We start from the raw sequence: 20840 nt of genomic DNA on the forward strand, positions 1-20840 counted from the left end.
TATGTGAAAATGAATTACGTAATTTTTCTATTCTAGTTACTGATGATTTAATTTATTTAAAGAATTAATTAAAGTTACTTAAAATAATTTATTTACTTACTTTATATAACATAAATCTTATAGTGAATTAAATTCAACACTAAAGTATAATATAAAATCGATAAATGTATGTTTCAATTTTAATCTTTTGTTTTTTTGTTGGTAAAAAGATAATTCTAAAGTTTTCTTGGCTAAATGATTTTGTAGCATGTTGATCTTATTAACGCCTAAGATTGGATTTGTTCATTAAATTTGCGAGACACTAAATGATTTTCTTTGGTCAGTATAATAAAAAATTATTAATTTTTTGATTTATTTCCACCTCAACACTTATCTCAATTGAATTTTTTAACTTAATGTTTTGATTATTAGGACTTTTAAAGAAAACCAAAAAATATATAAAGTTAATTTTAAACATCAAATTAATAACGATGACTAATTTTATATTAATTTTAAAAATCACTGCTGAACAAAATTACTTAGAGATCATAAAAAATTTTAAGCAGTAAATTAATAGACCAAAAATATACTTAACAACGTAGATATTTTAGTTTACTCGTGTAAAATATATATATATATATATATTATTATTATAACTAATTTTTTTGTTATTTTTTTACAATACAATATAATATTAAGCTACTGGAATTAATCAATGTTGATGCTTCCGAAAAATTATCAACAAAACTGAATGATACTGAAAGATTAATCTTTTAGTTTAAACATTTTTTATCTTTAGGATAAAAGTTATATTTGTTATTGTTACCCAAAACACACGACTTTTATTTTTTTTATAATTGTGATCAACCGTGCAAAACCTTGTACTAAGCGAATGATAGATATAGCAATGATTGCACTGACGTGAGTGTCAATGAGCAATCACGTAAAACCTTAAGCATAACAAACACAAATAATTGTTGTATATCATAATATAACACTTCAAAAAGAATTAAAATGAGTTTAAATTGATTTTGTGTGAAACAATTATTTTTTTATACATCAAAGTGATTGAAAATGAAGATTCTAAACGAATTCAAATCGTATTTCTGTGAAACAAATTATTCTTACATCTAAGTTATTTAAAATTATTTATAAATTTGTAAAATTTTCTTATGTTTTTAAAAAAATTTGCTAGAAAAATAAATTTTTAAAAATATTATAATAGCCTTCATGTTGGATGCGCTAACAAATTTCCATCGATGAATACTTATAGAACTTGTTGCTAGTTTTTCAAAGACGTAATTTATGTATAGAATTTTATAATTTCAAAAGACATCATCAAAATTTTAGAAATTATAGTTGTTTTTAAAAAAATTTAAAATTGATATTTATATATATATTATTTTGTTTTATTAATTTGAATAATAATAGTCTAACCATATTATTTTTACCATTTTAAGGTTCGTAATATTAAAATAGATATCACAATGATAGTAAAAATATGATTCTGATTAAAGATCAAGTTAATAAATATTTTTATATTTGGAAAAATATTGCAACACTAAATACTTATATGTCTATCAAAACTAAAACAACTCAATTATATTAGTATTCAAGAACTAAAAAAAAATCTAAACCTTATCGAAATAATACTCATCTATTTAATATACAATTTTGATATATTTTCGTGTGTTCACCGACGTAACAAAACTATATAGTAAACATTTGAAACTGCAAGATTATTGAATATATTTGGTTATTCAGGTGATGGTTCTATTCCGAAATGACCATAGTGGGCCTCTTTTTCCATAGACTGGCAAGACGGATGACCCACCCGTGCGCATTAGCGGCTGCCCCATCTCCACCATTGCCCACCAAGACCCCTGCAATTTCCGTCCCTCTTCTTCACCTTAACCTTCGCTCCTCCTCCACCTCATCCTTCTCCAACATGAGCGCCACCATTGATTTGGATACCACTTTCAAGCTGAAGAAGTCTCTTCGTTTCAAAATTAAGAAGGAACTCAAGTCAATGGATCCCATCCTCAGATCTCGAGAAGGTATAAACTCGTGCAAAGACCATAGATTTTGATACACACACACGCATAATTTGGTTCTTGAATCTTGTTATTCACCGTTGTTTGATCTCTTAATGACATCGGTTCGTGTTTATCTTGGTTTGTTTGTTTCTTCAGATGATGCAATACAGAGAATTGTATTGGAATCTCCATGGTTTAAGACATGTAAAAGACTATGTGCTTATATAACTTGTGCTGCTTTAAGAGAAGTGGATACTTCTAAACTCCTGCTAGAAATCCTAAAAAGCACGGATAAAGGTATTTACTTTGATGAATTACTCTTTGCTGCTTCGAAAAGTTCGTTTTAATGATATATTGTAGAAAAAGATTATAACTTGATTTAGATCTTCCTTATATCTGGGATGGTATATTGCATATTTCTTTTAATCGTCAAATTTGGTTTAATTTCGTTTTGATCCCTCAGGCTATATCTTAACCCACACGAACTAGCAACTTACATGGTTTAATATGAGTTAGCAGGTGTCTGACTGTCTCTCCAAGCATATGTGAATAACCTTTAAGGGTCTAATTTATAACATAGTTATTAAAAGTATACACGGCATACCTTCCAGCACCAAGACATAAGCCAAGGTGCAGTCTTTTAGAAAAGCGCATACCTTGGCTGTAAGTGTACCTTGATTACAGCCATCCTTGGTTGCAGTGGTGAAATACATTGTGCTTTATACACTGACGCATATTTGTCTTATAGAGGTTCGGTTGTTCATTTTGGATGTCGTGTAACTTACTTTTCTGAAGCATCTCGATTCTACAATGCTATGTCTTAGTGTACATCGTTTAGACAAGTTGTGCTCCTTGTCTGGAGCTTCTCTGTGGTGCCTGAGCTCCTCAATGTTCTTTAGGCCTCTAGCAAATATGGTTAATCTACATGGATACGATATCAGATTTATGAGCAACATGTGCAGTTTGTAATACCTTTTTAAGCATAAAATGTTTGATGATGTCCTTTTGGTGAAACATATAGGATCATCACAAATACCCTATGGTCCAAGCTTCCTTGATTATATATCTTAGTGAAGAATAAGTCAGATCTAGAAAAAATGATCATGTGTTGCATAGGGCCATCAAATTATGGTATCTGCACATTGTTGCAGTTATTTAATTTAAAGGAGCTATACCCGTCGTTCCTGCTCAAGAGTTTTATTCATGTTTTTTCAATTTTAAGATGGTCAGTACCAGGTGAGAAAGACACTATATGTTCCGAGGGTAGAAGACAAGAACAGTCATATGAGGATGCTGAACATCTCTACTATGGACGATCTAATTGCAAATTCAATGAACATATTGGAACCAGCTCCCCTTGATGCTCAGGGAAACAAGCTCGAAGATGGTAATTCTTGCATGTTTTCTAAACAAGGTTTCTTTGAAACTTTATGAATTCGTCTCTGAATTTTGTAGTTCACCATTGGTTATCCATTTTGAACGTCAGTTTATTTGTAAATAACTAGGACCTTGAAAGTACACTTAGTCAAATAACTAAAAACATGAGAGTGCTGAATAATCTGATCTAATTCTATAAGTCCTCGTCAGAGCTAGTTTTCTTTGTCAAACTTTAAATATTGCGCTTGATTGATTTATTTTGGCTGCTAAAATTACAGGGAATTAAAGTCTAATTACATATAAATTTCTGTTCTTTTATTCTTTTGCAGTCATGTTAGCTGATGAACCTGTAGACTTGTTCCTTTTACCTGGTAAGCACTTTCTTCCAGCCCAACTTCTTCTAGTCCAGATATTTTTAACTCTGTTGAATTTGATCTGATTCGGGCATCCTTTTCTACTACAGGACTTGCTTTTGATAAATCTGGCCGACGATTGGGCCGTGGTGGAGGGTATTGCTCCTTTGTGACATGGGTTTTGTTTTAGTTCTTGGTTCTTGTATTTCATTTTCTTAAATTCTGACGGTTTTAATGTTCTGTGCCAATTTCATGTTCCTATAAAATAAAGTTATTACGACACATTCCTCACGAAATATCAAGAACTCGCCGAGGAACGCAAGTGGCAGAAACCATTGTTGGGTATGTTTCATTACACATTATGCTCGGAAATACATTGTCAACTTGAGCTACAAGGCTGTCATACCGTAAAATATTGTTGACTCAGTGGGACATATTTTTGTTTCATGTATAGTTGCTCTTTCTTATTCACCACAAATAATGGAAGAAGGCGTTATACCTATCACTCCAAATGATGTTTTTGTGGATGCGCTTGTGTCCTCCTCTGGTGTAATCCCCATCACTCCAGCTGCCGCCAGTGCGCTCTGTTCCTGACAAAGATGCAACTCTTTTCGCATCGGCCACAAAATATGTTTGGTTCGCGAGTGGGAGATTATTGAATGCTCCTTGATTTGGTGTTCTACTCAGAATTTTCATCAATAATTTCAAATAACTTGGTAAAATTTCCCTTATTTTAGGAGAGATGACAGCACACATGATTCAGAACAGAACAGAACAGACGTTCTTATGTATATCTAGTTTTTGGCTGAAGATTCGAGTCTGTTAGATGTAGTAATGATGTACGCAGAATTTCATTCAGCATGAATGTATCCCATGCCTTGCATGATTTATCCAGAGAGAAAAAAAATGTGATGCATTTTGCGTAGTAATTCAGATTTTGCATTTAAGTTTTCAGGTCCGATTCCAAAGTAGCTGGCTGCAAGTAAAGCGAGTATCTTAAATAAGAATTAGCTATTCTATACTCCCAACACAATAAAAAAAAAAAATGAGGTTCATCAATAAACATGTGTACTGATATGCAATTCGAAAATTAAATGAACTTTTTTTGTTCACTTGATCATACCAAGTAAATGGCCAAAGATATACCTTCACAGGAACTCGCGAGGCCAATTCTAACATTTTCAGAATCTACGGATCAAACAATAAAAGCTTTAAACATACACGTTGATATTCATCTAGTATCTACATATTGGTTTGTCTCTCTAATCAAGCACCAAATGAAAAATGCTCTTAGCTTCAGAGGGATGCATATGGCTTCTATGATGCCAAAGATGACAAATCATCAATTCTTGAAGTTCCAAGTGATAAACGAAATCCAAAATACGGATCAAAATTGATGCTCATAACAACAATACATCATATGATCCCAAAAACACATGTACCCATGGGCCATGCCAATATCCAGTTCATGTCATCTATCCAGAACGTTTCTTTCATTGGTGTTCCAAAATGATTTCTCATACCATATTTTATAAATATTGGTTGTTTCCGTTGCGGTAAACGACATCGAACAATGAAATGTTCCAATTCTTTCCCAAGTAAAACTACCATGTATAATCCAATAACGAGGAGGCGACAATATCATTCCAAAATTCTGTCTACGCTAAAAGGAAAATATTAGATATCACCTCATTCAATTTGAATCTGCTTTTGTACAGTAGTCTTGAATAAGAGGATATATATCTTGTGATCCATAGAAAAATACATGAATCCCCCAACTGAATGGGTTACGAATGACCCAAAACTTGTCCCCACTATACAGTGCCAAGCAGGTCCATAGGCCTCGTCAAATTCCTGCATAAACAAGAAAATAATAACAAAGACTATCCGATCAATATGTATTTAAGGAAATAAACCAATAAAAATTGAAAGAAGAAAAATTAATGATCAAAGTCCAACATCTTAAAGATTGAAGTTATGACTAATTACCTTTTTAAGTGTAAAAGCAAGAGACTTGGAGGTGAACTTCTCCAAGCTATCATGAGTCTTTCTTGCACAATTAACAGCATGAATTTGCACAGACGGAGGCATATCAACAGCAACAACTCTCACACCAGCACAAGAGAAGAAACCAGACAGGTCAATCTGTGAGCCGATAACTGACTTGTTTCTTCTTCCATTATCAAGTGGGAGAGATGACACAGATAACCTTCTCCCATCGAACCCTTTATGAAATCCCTTAACTTGGTCTCTTTCTAGACTCTTAGTCATAAACTGGGACGCCTTTTTCACGTCATACTCCACCAAAAATGGTTTCTTTTGGTCTTTATTTGATGGGTTCTTGATTTTATCCTTTTCTTTCACCTTGGCCCTTGAGCTGAAATGATTTCCCCCCTCAATTTTTGAAACTGGGAAATCGTTTCTTTCATGGTGGCTCTTTGACTTGGTCAAAGTCGTGCAAGATGTGTCCAGAACCGGGGATACGGTGAAGGTTTTTTGTCGGAAATGGTTCTCCGGTCGAGGATGAGGATGCGGGTTAGAGGGGCCTAAGGATTTGGAGCCAAATTTCTTGTGATTTGCATATAGCTTGGAGAAGCGATAAGATATGTTCTCGACAGTGGAAGCAGGGATAGTGATGGGATCTGGGATTGGGTGGTGGTGGACTTCGGGGACGCAGGCGGCGAAGGGGGTGGGTTTGGGGTGCTTCTTGAGTGAGGGATTCATGGATGTTTTGGGGTCGGTTTGTGCTGCGATGCGCCTCTGGCTGTTGTGTGCCATTTCTACAGACAATAATGAAAGTAGTGTGGGGTTGCGGAATAAAATGCTCGTCATTTAATACATCAACTTTTTTGTTCTATAACTAAATTAATATTTAAGTATTTCAATTATTATGTTCTATAATAAATTCTTAACTTTTAAAGGCGATATCACGAATTTTTATCTGTGAGACGGGTCAACCCTACCGATATTCATAATAAAAATTAATACTATTAGCATAAAAAGTAATACTTTTTCATGGATGACCTAAATAAGATATCCGTCTCACAAAATACGACCCGTGAGACCGTCTCACATAAATTTTTGTATTTAATTAATACATTTACTTTTGGCAATGTCATATATTATTGAATGATTTAAGCTATTTATAAGTTTTAGGTAAAATTTTGTGGGACTCGTGGAATTTGTGATACATGATGTGCCAAAAAATGGAACGAAAACACCGACATTATGTCGAACACAAATGAATAATGTGTGACAATTTACAATTATGGTGGGCTCTTTCTCATCTTTAGTAGTGCTTTGTGGTCCAAACTGATGAGTATAATAATAACAATAGTACTTAAAAGATACAAGCCAAAACTCAATACATATATATATTTTCAATCAAAAATCCACTTCTTCAAATTCAGACACTCATTTGTCCTTGAGCAACGATTTTCAAAGTGTTGTCTTAAGTGTATATCGAATTATTCATATTTATTATCATATGTTGGAGACAATTTTTATGTAGACCTCACGTGCCAAAATGAAGGTAAATCATTAAACACAACCTAAAAAGTAACACATAAAGATATCATTTTATTGACCAGTGACTGTAATTAAAATAGTCACGACTTTATTTAGAAGAATCAATAAAATGTTTTGTTTACTGTAAGTGAATTAATTACAAATAAATATTAATCTAATCATTGAATCGAGAAAATATCAACGAGAGAAAATATCTAGAGCAGTGATTTCACTAAGTTTCCACGATAACGATTCTCGGTTGAATTTATATTCATGAATTCAAATTATTTAATGATCAAGAACACTTAATTATTTTATTCCATCTTTTCTAATTGACGAATAAAATGTATCATTCAAACTTCGATTCAAACATTCCTAATAAGAATATAAGTTTAAATGATAATTGCAAACGATGTTCTTACCTAGGTCTCGCTAGAGTTATACGCCTTCCGAACGATATAAACATTCAACGACGTGTCTCTAATGATCTATAATCCTAGTCCCTCTCCCGAGTTGTAGAATTAATCAGACAACAAACAATTTATGGCCAGTAAACTGAAGTCGAATAAAAACAAAGAAACACAATTAAGCAATAAGTAAATCGATCATATCAACAACCAAGTCAAAATTATCGTATCAACGAAGCTACATCATCCTCTAGAATGAAAAATTAGTTCATAACGAAATCTAAACAAAAACAAAACATGTTTGAAGGTTTGGACATCGCAACACAAGAAAATAAAGGTGAAGGAATCAGATAACAAATCAAAAGTGGTGTCTATGTCCCCAAATTCGTCGTTTTTCGTCTTCGTGATCAATCCTTGCACTCCAGATCTTCTTCTCGTGTGTCCTCTCGTCTCCCGTGTGAAATCTGCTCCAAAAACTGTCGTCCCCTGTGTTGTAGGTTTTCTACCTTTTTATCTTTTCGTCCGGGCCGTAAATTCGAGCCCATTTGTTTGATTCTCGCCGCCATTAGCGCCGCGGCGCTGCTTGTCGCCAGTTGGTCGAGGGTGTGGCGCCGCGACGCTTGCTCCTTAGCGCCTAGGCGCTGATAGTTCGGCAACCTAGAGCTGCGACGCTGTTTTTGTGGTGCTGTGGCGTTTGTCCCTCGCACAGTGGCTCTCGTGCATCAACAGCTCGACATCAAAATTGCCCCTAATCGTCATCAATCATCTAATAGTGTTTTATCTCCTGCACGACACAAAAACAATAAATACCACGCGTAATTTTGTCTGATACTAACATAATTCAAATAGATTCTCATATAATTTAAGTGTAATTCTTGCACTCATCAATTTTTATGGTATAAAATAAAATAGCAATCATAAATCTAGTTGGCTACATTACAATTTACATCTTTTATGATTTTAATATAGCTCAAGGAGATGTCCGAGTTAGTGGACTAAGTGATCACTTGACCAATAGTCAAAAGTTCGATTCCTCCAACTAACATATTCTCGAGCGAGCTTGTGACACATATTGGTTTGTAGGCTATTGCATATTTGCACTAATTCGATGGTTTACCCAATGCACACCGAATAGAAACGACTGCGAACGTCATGTGTGTGCATGAAATCTTAATTTATAGATGAGTGTAGCCCGTGAGGACTTCTTAAGGTCCCAAATAAATGTGTTTGAATATTACTTGGATTTATATAATTTAGGTTGAAAGAAAAAAAAAGGAAAAGATTTTTGATGTTGTTTTATATAATAACTGAACAATAAATTTATTGTTGCTCATTTCTGCTCCATCAACTTTAGCTCTAGGATGTCATAATTTAGGAGGCTAGCAATTAACTTTTGATCAATGTCATAACAATCAGAACCCGAAGAGGAGTCTCTAGGAATCGGAATAAAACTGATTTCAAAATCATTTCCACATTTTGTTAAAACCGAAACCATCGATTATCCTAGACCTGGAATTCGAGTGGGGGCTGCACTTTGTGAAAAGATGATGCTGGAATTTGAGCCCACTTACAAAAGTGACGACCTTATCTAACAAGTTGGAAATTATTCTCGATTTTTTTAAAACCAAGTATGGAGCTATCAAGAATTATAGTTTGATTAAAATAAATTGATATTTGTTAACAAATCCAAAGTAATTTAATGTTCCTTAATGAGAATACAAAAGCTTATTACGTATAGAACACAACCTTTATAATAACTAGTGTACCGATGCACGCGTTGCGTGCTTGTATAATATTTTTTATAATTCATTTGATTTATATTTAAACGAGGATCAAAATATAACTATAAGAAAAATGAGGGACAACACTGTAATTTTGATATATAAATTTAAAAATAAAATGAAAAATAAAAGAATAAAAAAATGATCTCAGTGAGAATTGAACCTATAACCCTAAACACTAAAAAATATGACTCTAACAGTTGAATTACATATAACTTGCATTAAAATTTTAACATTTTATTAATATATAATTATTAAAACAGACAACGACACCAAAGTTAGTTACTTTAAGTGTCTCAAACTTAATAAAATAGTATAGATATAGATAATAATAATAATAATAATAATAATAATAATAATAATAGAAATTTACTTGATTAGTAGCTACAAATATTTATTCGGACGACCTAGATATATATATTTTACACTGTATAATTAACATGACTAACGTGATTTTCATTCTATTTAGTTTTGATGTGCATGGAAATATAATTGGAACGGATTTTTATATAGTAATAATAATAGACAAAAACTTGTATAAAACGATCTCACATGTCGTATTTTGTAAGACGGATATATTATTTGGGTCATCCATAAAAAATTATTATTTTTTATGCTAAGAATAATACTTTTTTATTGTGAATATTGGTATGATTGACTTGTCTCACATATAAAGATTCATGAGATCGTCTCACAATAAACATTCTCATAATAATAATAATAATAAATAACGGAATTCTGCTAATTCCTCGGAAGTATCTAAATATTTTAATATATCTATATGCATTTTATTATTTCAATTTGAATTGCTACAAGAGGAGAGGAGAGGAGATGATTCCCTGGGACAAACCCAGAATTTCACCTTCATCACCGTCTCCTCTATCTCTCTCTACGTAGGCATACAGGACTCTTGTATCTCTATCGGTCGAGACGTGGATAAAGCTTTGTGTTGCTGACCTAACGTCTCTATTTACTTCCGCTTGAATTATTTGGCACTTCTACAGATCATACAAACGACACCCTTTTTTTTCTCTAAAAAAAAGATTCCAGTTTTTACTTGGGTTTTCGTGATTATCAATACCAGCTATTACTAAGCCCGAGCTGGCGCCTATATTCTCAGTTTTTTTTGTTTTTGTGAACTGTTGTTAGAAGGATGAAGAGAGCGACTTCAGAAGCGTTCTTTTCGCTGAGCAGGGGAAGATCAATTCTGATGTTGGTTGTGTTTGGGATATTGTATATACTTCTGGTGAGTTTTGAAGCGCCTTTTTTGTTCGACAATGGGTTTTCTTCGGTTTCGTTCGAAGGTTTCTCTAATAATGGTTATGGATTATTGAATCCCAAAACTTTTGTGCTTGAAAGCGCGGAAAATTTGGAAGAAAAAGTGGCTCCCGTTCGCCCCCTTGATAATGTGCCTCAATTAGATAGACCCGAGAGAATAATTACCGAGTTTTCTCAGACTTTTGTTTCTGGCTTGAATTTTAGCGCTGCCAGGATTTCGGAGTCTGCGAGCGAAGCGTTTGAACTTGGCAGAAGGCTCTGGCAAGAGCTCGAATTAATGGAAAAGAATAGTAGTTATGAAAGTTTTAGTTCTAATAACACTCCTACCAATAGTAGTGGCCTTAAGGGTGAGGATTGCCCTCTTTCAGTGACAATATCTGGCAAAGAATTTTCGAAAAATGGGAGAATGGCGGTGTTGCCGTGTGGGCTTACATTGGGATCACATATAACAGTGGTGGGGAAACCAAAATTAGCCCACGAGGAGGCCAATACTAAGATTTCGGTGTTGAGGAAAGGACATGATGTGATGGTTTCGCAGTTTGTGATGGAGTTGCTAGGCCTTAAGACTGTGGAAGGGGAGGACCCCCCTAGGATCCTGCATTTCAATCCACGGTTGAAGGGGGATTGGAGTGGGAAGCCTGTCATTGAACAAAATACTCGTTATAGAATGCAGTGGGGTACATCACATAGGTGTGAAGGTTGGCAATCACGGGCTGATGAGGAGACAGGTGAGTAGAGGTTGTTTCTTTGTGATCGATGTTCTTTGCTTGCGAATGATAACTTTACATGGTTTTGGATTCAAATAGTAAATTTCATTCTTCTTTTTGACGAAATTTATAATTATCAGAAATTTATTTTGATTAAAATAGCTTGAATGAATAGATGAGTTCGAAAAGAAATCATAGTTACCAGCTGTTAGGTGGAGCAACGACAGTATCAATCCATTTCATTCAAGGTATTTGTGTGCAGAAGGTAAGTGTCACATTCTCGTGTCCAAGGGATATTTTCTTCCGGTCACAAGGTGTTGATCGTGAGTTCATAACAGAGGAATTGTTGCTTTTTAACAGTTTTATATCCAAATGTTTTAGCATAATAGAATTGGGGACATTTTACATGTAACTTGAGCAATTTATTCCTAAAGACCAATTTTTTTATCTCCTAATTATGAACTATCAAAGGATGCAGGAGACTCGTCTTGCTAGATTTGGAGGTTTGCATCATAATTTTGTTGCTTTCTTGTGCCACATAACTTTGTTATGTAGTTGTTCTGCGTTGTGTTTTCTTGATGCTGTATATTCAGTACTTCCATTGTGGGAATTGTTGCTTTTTAACAGTTTTATATCCAAATGTTTTAGCGTAATAGAATTAGGGACATTTTACATGTAACTTGAGCGGCAATTTATTCCTAAAGACCAATTTTTTTATCTCCTAATTATGAACTATCAAAGGATGCAGGAGACTCGTCTTGCTAGATTTGGAGGTTTGCATCATAATTTTGTTGCTTTCTTGTGCCACATAAATTTGTTATGTAGCCGTTCTGCATTGTGTTTTCTTGATGCTGTATATTCAGTACTTCCGTTGTGTTGCTGTGATTCCTGGTTAATTCTGTTGGCTTTCTGCAGTTGATGGGCTGGTGAAATGTGACAAATGGATTCGTGATAATGAGAATGGGGCAGAGAAATCAAAGACAGCTTGGTGGTTAAATCGGTTAATGGGAAGAACTAAAGAGGTGGATATTGATTGGCCGTTTCCTTTTGCCGAAAACAAACTCTTTGTTCTAACTCTTAGTATCGGCTTTGAGGGTTACCATGTCCACGTTGATGGGAGGCATATCACTTCATTCCCGTATCACACAGTGAGTATCTCATCACTGAACTTTAGTGTTGATATTCAAATGACCATGTTATCACTGAACTTTAGTGTTGATATTCATGAGACCATGTCTAAGAGTTTACTTAATGTTTATAGGGATTTGCCATCGAGGATGCCACTGGATTGACTTTGAATGGAGATATTGATGTTCATTCAGTTTTTGCTGCTTCGTTGCCCACCTCACACCCGAGTTTTGCTCCTCATAAACATCTTGATTTCTCTGGCAGATGGAAGGCCCCTCCTATTCCAGATAAGCCAGCAGAACTTTTCATCGGTATCCTTTCAGCAGGCAACCACTTTCCTGAACGTATGACGATGAGAAAGTCTTGGATGCAGCATGAGTTGATCAAATCTTCAAAAGTTGTCTCTCGGTTCTTTGTTGCCCTGGTAGCAAAAATGATAGGTTTCTTGTAAAATAACTTTTTCCTTTTTGATTTCTCAAGTCTAATGTTGCTGATGCTATTCTTGAAACTAATCTTTAACAGCATGCAAGAAAGGATCTTAATGCTGAAATAAAGAAAGAAGCCGAGTTTTTTGGAGACATTGTAATAGTACCATACATGGACAACTATGATCTCGTGGTTATGAAAACTGTTGCTATTTGTGCATATGGAGTGAGTAATGCGTTCCCTGATAAGTTGAGAATTGAGAATCTTTTTTCCATTTCAATTCAATTCATGCACTTGCAGGCTCGGACTTTATCTGCTAATTATATCATGAAAGGCGATGATGATACATTTGTGAGAGTAGACACAATATTTATGGAAGCAAAAAAGGTGCCTGCAAACACTAGCTTGTATATGGGAAACATAAATTACTATCACAAGCCCCTTCGTAGTGGTAAATGGGCAGTTACATACGAGGTACCATTTAAACCTTTTCCTTTTTTTGGCTTTTTCGGTTGATACTGGTGTAACACGAGCTTTGTCATTAATATGCGCATGTATTTCCATGAATCATCCTCAATTATTTGAGCTTTGTCAGTAATATGCCGACGGTTTTTTGAAATTTGACATGCTTTAATAAAAGCATTTATGGCAATAAGGCTGATATTATTATCACTTCTTTTGTTGCGATACAGGAATGGCCAGAGGAGGATTATCCACCTTATGCCAACGGTCCAGGCTATATAATCTCATCAGATATCGCAAACTTCATTCTTTCGGAATTTGAAAAACATAAATTGAGGGTAAATACCATTGGCCCATCTTTTTCAAGATTTCACACTTGCCCATGTCGGCTCTAATAGAATTTCACATCCGAAAGCAACCATCAACGGTTTATTGAATGTGCAGTTGTTTAAAATGGAAGATGTTAGCATGGGAATGTGGGTCGAGAAATTTAATAGCTCAAGACCTGTGGAATACGTACATAGCTTAAAGTTTTGTCAATTTGGATGCATAGAAGAGTATTATACGGCTCATTACCAGTCTCCAAGGCAGATGACTTGTCTTTGGAACAAACTAAGACATCAAGAAAAGCCTATGTGTTGCAACATGAGATGACACTTGAAATCGATGCAAAATTTTGCAGTGGAGATAACACATTTGTAAATCCGGTTGACTGAATAGATTGGAGCTGTTCAAAGGCTTAAATAAGTTCACTAATCTTTCCTGCTTTCTTTTTTCCCGTGTCATTCTTTTCTTTCGTTCGAGGATGAAAAATAATGTGAAGTATAGTGTGAAATATGTGCAGTTGATATCTCGTCGCCTCTTTCTTTACTTACAGTGTAAAAATTCTTCCACGAAAAGGGAAGAGACTTGGGGTTTATAGAGTTTTTTTTTTTTTTTTTATCTTCATTATATAATGATATTCCAGTGAATCCTTCATACTGTCCGATTACTTAGACCGACGTAATTTTACGCGTGATTTTCTCGAGTCGTGGATCCGTCCCTTATCGGTATCTCGGATTATACGCCCCATAAAAATATTAAGATCTCCCTGGTGTGGGAACTGTTTGTGGTATTTTTCCAAGTTGTAGAACATATGATTGAATTGATGCGTAAGCCAAGAGTTGGCAAGTGGTTGAATAAATGTGGGAATGGTGGCATGATGATATATGAGTAGAAAATGACATTTTAGGCAATGGAAACTACCGTGGGGCCTTTTCGTTATTTACCGAAAGAATGTCCGATCACTTGTTTTGGTCCTTGTTGCATTTGATATATAAAGTGTGATAAATTAGATGTATCCATACATCTCGTCACTCGTTAGCTTTTCTCGCATCATCCAAACAACTTGACTTAATCGATGGTTCCAAGTTATATATTACCAAGGTAGGACAAGTAACCTTTCACTTGTTTAAAAGGATCACAATTGGTGTACTTTTTTATTCATCAACTTTTCTTTCATCCAATATATTATTGTGACACGGACATCAATTTGATGGATCCATTTTCATTTTTATTATTCCGAATTCATTGAAATAATTGATTAAAATTTGATCAACCCCAAACCAGTTCCCTAGACAAACTTTGAGGACAGAATATTATTCATTATTTCGTAACGATCACGAGTCGAGTCGTAGATGGTTGGTTGACACAACATCAACTTCAATTCATATTCATACATCATTGTTGGTTACTATGCCGTAGATTGGTTCAACATGAATCGTGCCTCAGTACATATACATCGCCACTCATACAATATTTCATAAACCTCTACAACCATTGCCAATAAATACATGAATATATGTTCAGATTCATGTTAGATCAATTTACGGAAATGTTCGTCACGAAAATTTGTCTGATTTCGTCCCGAGACATCATTACTGATGGCCGCCACATCAATTAATGTCGCGTTTTAATGATGTGATGTCAGAAGCATAGATTAGTTTTAATTAAGTATAAGCACATTACTAGAGCGGACAAGAACAAGTAGAACCGGCTAATCTTGGAATTACTTTAATTTTCTTTATTACTTTTAGATTAAGGCACCGCCATTTAATTTCATATATACATTTTTTAAAAAAAAATTGGCAAGATCAGGCCCCACAAGCCGTACAAATAAGACCAAAATCGCATTTTATAGTTTTTGTTTTTTAGAAGAACAAACAAAACGTAAGGCTATCACTGCTTCAAATTAATTCCATTTTATGCAAACAAGATATTAAATTACTGACTTTATAATTAGTCTAATCAGGAAGCCGGAAGGTGCCACGTATATCAAATTATAACAGTTTTTTGATTCAATATATATCATAAAAGATTTTTTTTCTCGTAATATTATGAAAATTGTGCTTAAGACAGTCTCTCGCACTCTCGATAGGTTCACATCACGCGTCCGTTCATACGAAAATGATTAAAAATCAATATTTTAATATTTATAAATTGAAAGTATGTTAGTTGTCACACGTCGATTGGATAAAATCTCTGAGAGTTGAATATATGGACTTGAACAATCTCTCCCTATTGAGCTAGCTTTTGAGGTTGATTCAAGTCTAACTTCAATCTTAACATGGAATCAGATGATTTTTTTCCACAATTAGATGAGTATACAGGTCGGTGGATCTGTTCTTGAGTGATTTCGAGTGATTTTACATGTATATTGCATATGTTTTTTTTTTTTTTTTGCGTGATCATGGTGAATCCGACTTCAACCTTAAGCTTCAATGATCAATTGTATTTGCACCCCTCTAAAGCTCCAGGCATGTCTCTGATAGTCGATTCGTTGATTGGACATGAGAATTATAGAATTTGGAGCAGAGAAATGAAAATCGCACTTCAAGCTAAGAATAAACTTGGATTCATCAACTACACTTGTAGAACACCAGCTGCGAATTCTCCAACATTGTATCAATGGGAGAGATGTAATACGGTGTATTGTCTTAGATTTTTTCTTCGGTTTCTAAAGAGATCTTCTGCAGACTTGTCTACGCGGAAGATGCATCAAGTGTTTGGGAAGATTTCAAGGAAAGGTTTTACAAAATATGTGGTTCTCGAATTTATGCAATTGATCGTGACATTGTTCGATTATCACAAGGATCAGTCACCATTTCAGCATATTTCTCGAAACTCAAGCAGTTATGAGATGAGCTAGCTTCGTTGGTGACTTCTCCGTCTTGTGATTGTCCCAAATCCAGAGTATATGTTGAACACAAGCAACAACAACACTTGATTCAGTTTCTTCAGTTCTCATGGGTCTTAATGACAGTTATAGCCCAATTCGAAGTCAGATCCCCTTGATAAATCTACTCCCTTGTGTGAGTCAAGCCAACTCACTTGTATGTCAAGAAGAATGTGCTAGTTTTCCAACCAATCACAGATGCTCCCACAACGACATTTTGTTCTTCATCCTCCAACCATTCAGATCCAGTCAAGTGTGATCATTGCTCTGTACCAGGACATACAGAGGAAAATTGTTTTCGTTTGATTGGTTACCCTCCAGGGCACTGTACAAAAATTCCTTCAAAACAAAAATTTTAAGCCCACTTCAAGGAATATGAGAGCCTCTGCCCACAACTCGGTCAATGATACATCTGCCTCTACTACTAAATCACAGTCTATTCCATCATCTAGAGCACACTTTACCTATACCAAATATACAAAAATTCTGAGACTCATTGAGAATTCAAATATAAATTCTCCACCATTGGCAAACTTAACAAGTACGATCACTAGTTTGCTGTCCATTTCAGCTGTTAATGAACGTATATTGGATAGTAGTGCAACTACTCATATTTCAGGTACCTCTACTCGACTTCAAAACCTTTAACCATGTCTCTCTTTCACTGGATCAGTTAACAATTATGGTTCTATTTAGTTGTCATCATTTTGTGCATTAACCAAAGTGCTCCATGTCTTCGATTTCAACTTTAATCTTGTGTCCATTTCCCAATTCACCAAAGAAGACAACCAATTTTTTGTTGTTTTCTATCCATTCTTTTGTTTATTTCAGGAAGTCTTGACTGCGAGGATAGTGAAGATTGATAGACTTAAAGATGACTTGTATTACTTTGCAAGTTCATCATCTCTCACATCTCCCATACATTCAATAAATAATTCATCATGTACTTTACTTACTCCTGAATCAAAACGTTTAATCACTCGTAATGTTTCTTCTCAATTGAATAGTAACATCGATCTTTGGCACAAAAGATTTTGTCATATGTCGGTTGCTCGTTTACAGCTTTTTCCCTTCATTTCACAACTATGTCATATATGTCACATTGCCTAGAAACTCAAGCTGCCTTTCCTTCTGTTGAGAGACATAGGTCCCCTCACGTTTTCATCTCGTCCACGTGGACTTATGGGGTTCATATCTTACAACCACTTGTGAAGGTGCTGAGTATTTTTTGACTATTGTTGATGATTTTTCAAGGTATACATAGGTGTTTTTGACGAACCTTAAATCTTATACTCTTCGAATCTAAAAAACTTTCTTTGCTTTTGTTTCAACTCATTTTCAAACACAAATCCAGACCATTAGGTCAGACGATGGCTCTAAATTTTTTAACACCGAGCGTAATGCCTTTTTCATATCAATCTTAAATTCATATCGCATGATCTGTATACATATAAACATGATATCAGAGCTCAAGTTGTATTATAATATGTTAAATTGCCCATAGTTAGGTTACTCATTCTGTCCATAGTTGGATCATTTGTAAACTTTATGCTCCAAATATTCATTGTTAGGTATGAAGGAAATGTGTTAGTTGTATTATATCAGTTGGATAAAAATCATATGAATTATATATATAGATTTAGACAATCTTTTTCCCTTAAACTAAAAATCGAGTTATATCTAAATTTCAATTCTACGAAATTACAAAATATTGAAAGTAGGAAACCATCAATTATTTATTTTATTTATTGCAGTAGTAGTTGGAACCGAGGGTATTTCTGTAAAAGGGACTTGGTCGTGCTTACGTTGCGAATATAGGGGTCTGGCTTATGTAAGCAAACATGTACGTGGGACATAGAAGAATAAGGTTCGATCCACCTACCACCACATCGTCCTAAATTTTAAATTTTGGATCGAAATCTCAACTGAAATTAAACAATTTATTTTCTTTTGCGGTTAAATTTTCACCAAAAATTTCTTTATAAAGATTTCTGTAAATTAAATTAAAATTTTAAAATATATGGACAGGTAAATTTTAACTATATCGCCCTTTATGCTATGCTAGATTACAATTAAATTTGCTTGGCTTGAAAGGTTGCATAAATTGAAAAAAAAAATTAATATACAATTTCCAATATAGATTTTTAAGTAAAATTCAACCCAAAAATAATTTAATTAATTCTTTTTTTGAAACTCGCTACTTTTAATATTATTACGCTGATCAAATAAAGGTAATTTGGAGAAAAATACCTCTGTCAATGATTTAATTAAGATTCAGTACCCAACAGTTTTTTTTTTGTAATTTAATACCTGACAAAAGACCAACTTAGTTTTTACTACATGTTTTATGCATTTTTACATTTTTACCCTTTTTAATTAATAAAAAATTATATAAATCTCTAATTTTTGTTGGTCATCTTTTCTCTTTCCACTCATCATTCCCGATGCATTTTGATGACATGTACATTGAATTAAATATTTTTTATTTAGAAAAATACAAATTCATAACTAAGCATTGAACTTTTTGAAATACTTAGTTTTACTTGCGAAATACCTAATTTCAGTTTTAAAATACTTAAATCGGTAAATGAGATACTCAGAATGAGTATTAAAATACTAAATATTTGAATATGCAACGTAAGTTCACCAAGTGCTCGTATTTCCATCTAATATCCATTTGGATGACATGTTCATTTCATTTAATTATTTTTTTTATTTTTTAAAAAAACAAATTCGCAACTAAATATTGAATTTTTTCAAGTACTTAGTTTTACTTGCGAAATATCTAATTTCAGTTTTAAAATAATTGATTTGATAAATGAGATACTCAGAATGAGTATTAAAATACTGGATATTCTAATATGCAACGCAAGTTCGCCAAGTGCTCTTGGATGACTTGTTCATTTCATTTAATTTTTTTTATTTTAAAAAAACAAATTCACAACTAAGCATTGAACTTTTTCAAGTACTTAGTTTTACTTGTGAAATACCTAATTTCAGTTTTAAAATACTTGATTTGGTAAAATGAGATACTCAGAATGAGTATTAAAATACTGGATATTCGAATATGCAACGCAAGTTCACCAAATACTCGTATTTCCATCCAAGATCCATTTGGATGACTTGTTCATTTCATTTAATTATTTTTTAAAAAAACAAATTCGCAACTAAGCATTGAACTTTTTCAATTACTTAGTTTTACTTGCGAAATACCTAATTTCAGTTTTAAAATACTTGATTTGATAATTGAGATACTCATAAAAGTTAATAAAATACTGGATATTCTAGTACTGGCAATGTAAGTTCACTAAGTGCTCGCATTCCCATTCAAGATGCATTTGGATGACACGTACATTTCATTTAAATATTTTTTTTATTTTTAAAATAAAAACAAATTCACAACTAAACATTGAACTTTTTGAAGTACTTAGTTTTACTTGCGAAATACTTAATTTCAATTTTAAAATACTTTATTTGGTAAATAAAATACTCAGAATGAGTATTAAAATACTGGATATTAGAATATACAACGTAAGTTCACCAAATGCTCGTATTTCCATCCAAGATGCATTTGGATGATATGTTCATTTCATTTAATTATTTTTTTTATTGTTAAAAAAACAAATTCGTAACTAAGCATTGAACATTTTCAAGTACTTAGTTTTACTTGCGAAATACCTAATTTAAAATACTTGATTTGGTAAATGAGATACTCAGAATAGGTATTAAAATACTGGATATTCGAATATGCAACGTAAGTTCACCAAGTGTTGGTCTTTCCTTATAAGATGCATTTGGACGACATATTCTTCTCATGTGATATCTATTTTGTAAAAAAAAAATTCAAATTCTCAACTAAGCATGAAACTTTTAAAATACTTAGTTTATTTGATAAGTACCTAATTTCAGTTTCAAAATACTTGATTTCATAAATGAGATACTCAGAATAGGTAATAAAATACTGAATATTTCTAATATGCATTATGATGCAATTTCAATGCAATTGAAATTTTAACAAATACATTTTTCATCACTCTCTATGAAATAAAAATAACAATTTATTTCGGTATACAAAGAAAGAACTTACTTTTAATCCGGGACAAGTATACTACTATATTTTTGTTAAAAGTAAGTGCTTATTTTGATCTACAAACAACTTACTCTTACTTCACGATCAGTAATTAA

At 33.5% G+C, this 20840-nt stretch overlaps 3 protein-coding genes across 4 annotated transcripts; 2 read left to right on the forward strand and 1 right to left on the reverse strand.

Moving 5' to 3' along the window:
* Window positions 1–1695: 1695 nt before the first annotated feature.
* On the forward strand, window positions 1696–4366 carry LOC142542330 (5-formyltetrahydrofolate cyclo-ligase, mitochondrial-like). The gene is made up of 7 exons (XM_075648919.1): window positions 1696–2036; window positions 2172–2312; window positions 3238–3402; window positions 3722–3763; window positions 3856–3901; window positions 4017–4087; window positions 4200–4366. The coding sequence occupies exons 1-7, from the start codon at window positions 1763–1765 to the stop codon at window positions 4337–4339; spliced, it is 879 nt and encodes a 292-aa protein (XP_075505034.1). The 5' UTR covers window positions 1696–1762; the 3' UTR covers window positions 4340–4366.
* Window positions 4367–4582: 216 nt separating this feature from the next.
* LOC142542329 (uncharacterized) lies at window positions 4583–6563 on the reverse strand. Of its 2 annotated transcripts, XM_075648917.1 has the most exons (3): window positions 5735–6563; window positions 5434–5599; window positions 4583–4721 (listed from the first exon to the last, which is right to left on the reverse strand). In XM_075648917.1, exons 1-2 carry the CDS (start codon window positions 6521–6523, stop codon window positions 5435–5437), a joined length of 954 nt encoding a protein of 317 aa, XP_075505032.1. In that variant the 5' UTR covers window positions 6524–6563; the 3' UTR covers window positions 4583–4721; window position 5434. The 2 variants fall into 2 exon arrangements, with proteins under 2 accessions (XP_075505032.1, XP_075505031.1); XM_075648916.1 differs by lacking the exon at window positions 4583–4721 and having other exon boundaries at window positions 4797–5599.
* Window positions 6564–10233: 3670 nt separating this feature from the next.
* Window positions 10234–14291, forward strand: LOC142542331 (hydroxyproline O-galactosyltransferase GALT6-like). Its single transcript, XM_075648920.1, has 7 exons — window positions 10234–11446; window positions 12341–12573; window positions 12687–12977; window positions 13076–13204; window positions 13280–13453; window positions 13672–13779; window positions 13886–14291. Exons 1-7 carry the CDS (start codon window positions 10594–10596, stop codon window positions 14093–14095), a joined length of 1998 nt encoding a protein of 665 aa, XP_075505035.1. The 5' UTR covers window positions 10234–10593; the 3' UTR covers window positions 14096–14291.
* The last annotated feature ends 6549 nt before the right edge of the window (window positions 14292–20840 follow it).

The sequence above is a fragment of the Primulina tabacum genome, chromosome 4 (genome assembly GCF_025594145.1).
Source record: "Primulina tabacum isolate GXHZ01 chromosome 4, ASM2559414v2, whole genome shotgun sequence".
NCBI classification, from domain to species: domain Eukaryota; kingdom Viridiplantae; phylum Streptophyta; class Magnoliopsida; order Lamiales; family Gesneriaceae; genus Primulina; species Primulina tabacum.

Excerpts from the sequence above, each read along its gene's own strand:
- LOC142542330 (XM_075648919.1), top strand. The coding sequence starts at position 1,763 with ATGACCATAGTGGGCCTCTTTTTCCATAGACTGGCAAGACGGATGACC. Across the intron at positions 3,902-4,016 it reads CGATTGGGCCGTGGTGGAGG|TTATTACGACACATTCCTCA; the intron begins GTATTGCTCCTT and ends TATAAAATAAAG. Across the intron at positions 4,088-4,199 it reads GTGGCAGAAACCATTGTTGG|TTGCTCTTTCTTATTCACCA; the intron begins GTATGTTTCATT and ends TTTCATGTATAG.
- LOC142542329 (XM_075648917.1), bottom strand. The coding sequence starts at position 6,523 with ATGGCACACAACAGCCAGAGGCGCATCGCAGCACAAACCGACCCCAAA. Across the intron at positions 5,600-5,734 it reads TTGCTTTTACACTTAAAAAG|GAATTTGACGAGGCCTATGG; the intron begins GTAATTAGTCAT and ends TTGTTTATGCAG.
- LOC142542331 (XM_075648920.1), top strand. The coding sequence starts at position 10,594 with ATGAAGAGAGCGACTTCAGAAGCGTTCTTTTCGCTGAGCAGGGGAAGA. Across the intron at positions 11,447-12,340 it reads ACGGGCTGATGAGGAGACAG|TTGATGGGCTGGTGAAATGT; the intron begins GTGAGTAGAGGT and ends GGCTTTCTGCAG. Across the intron at positions 13,780-13,885 it reads TTGAAAAACATAAATTGAGG|TTGTTTAAAATGGAAGATGT; the intron begins GTAAATACCATT and ends TTGAATGTGCAG.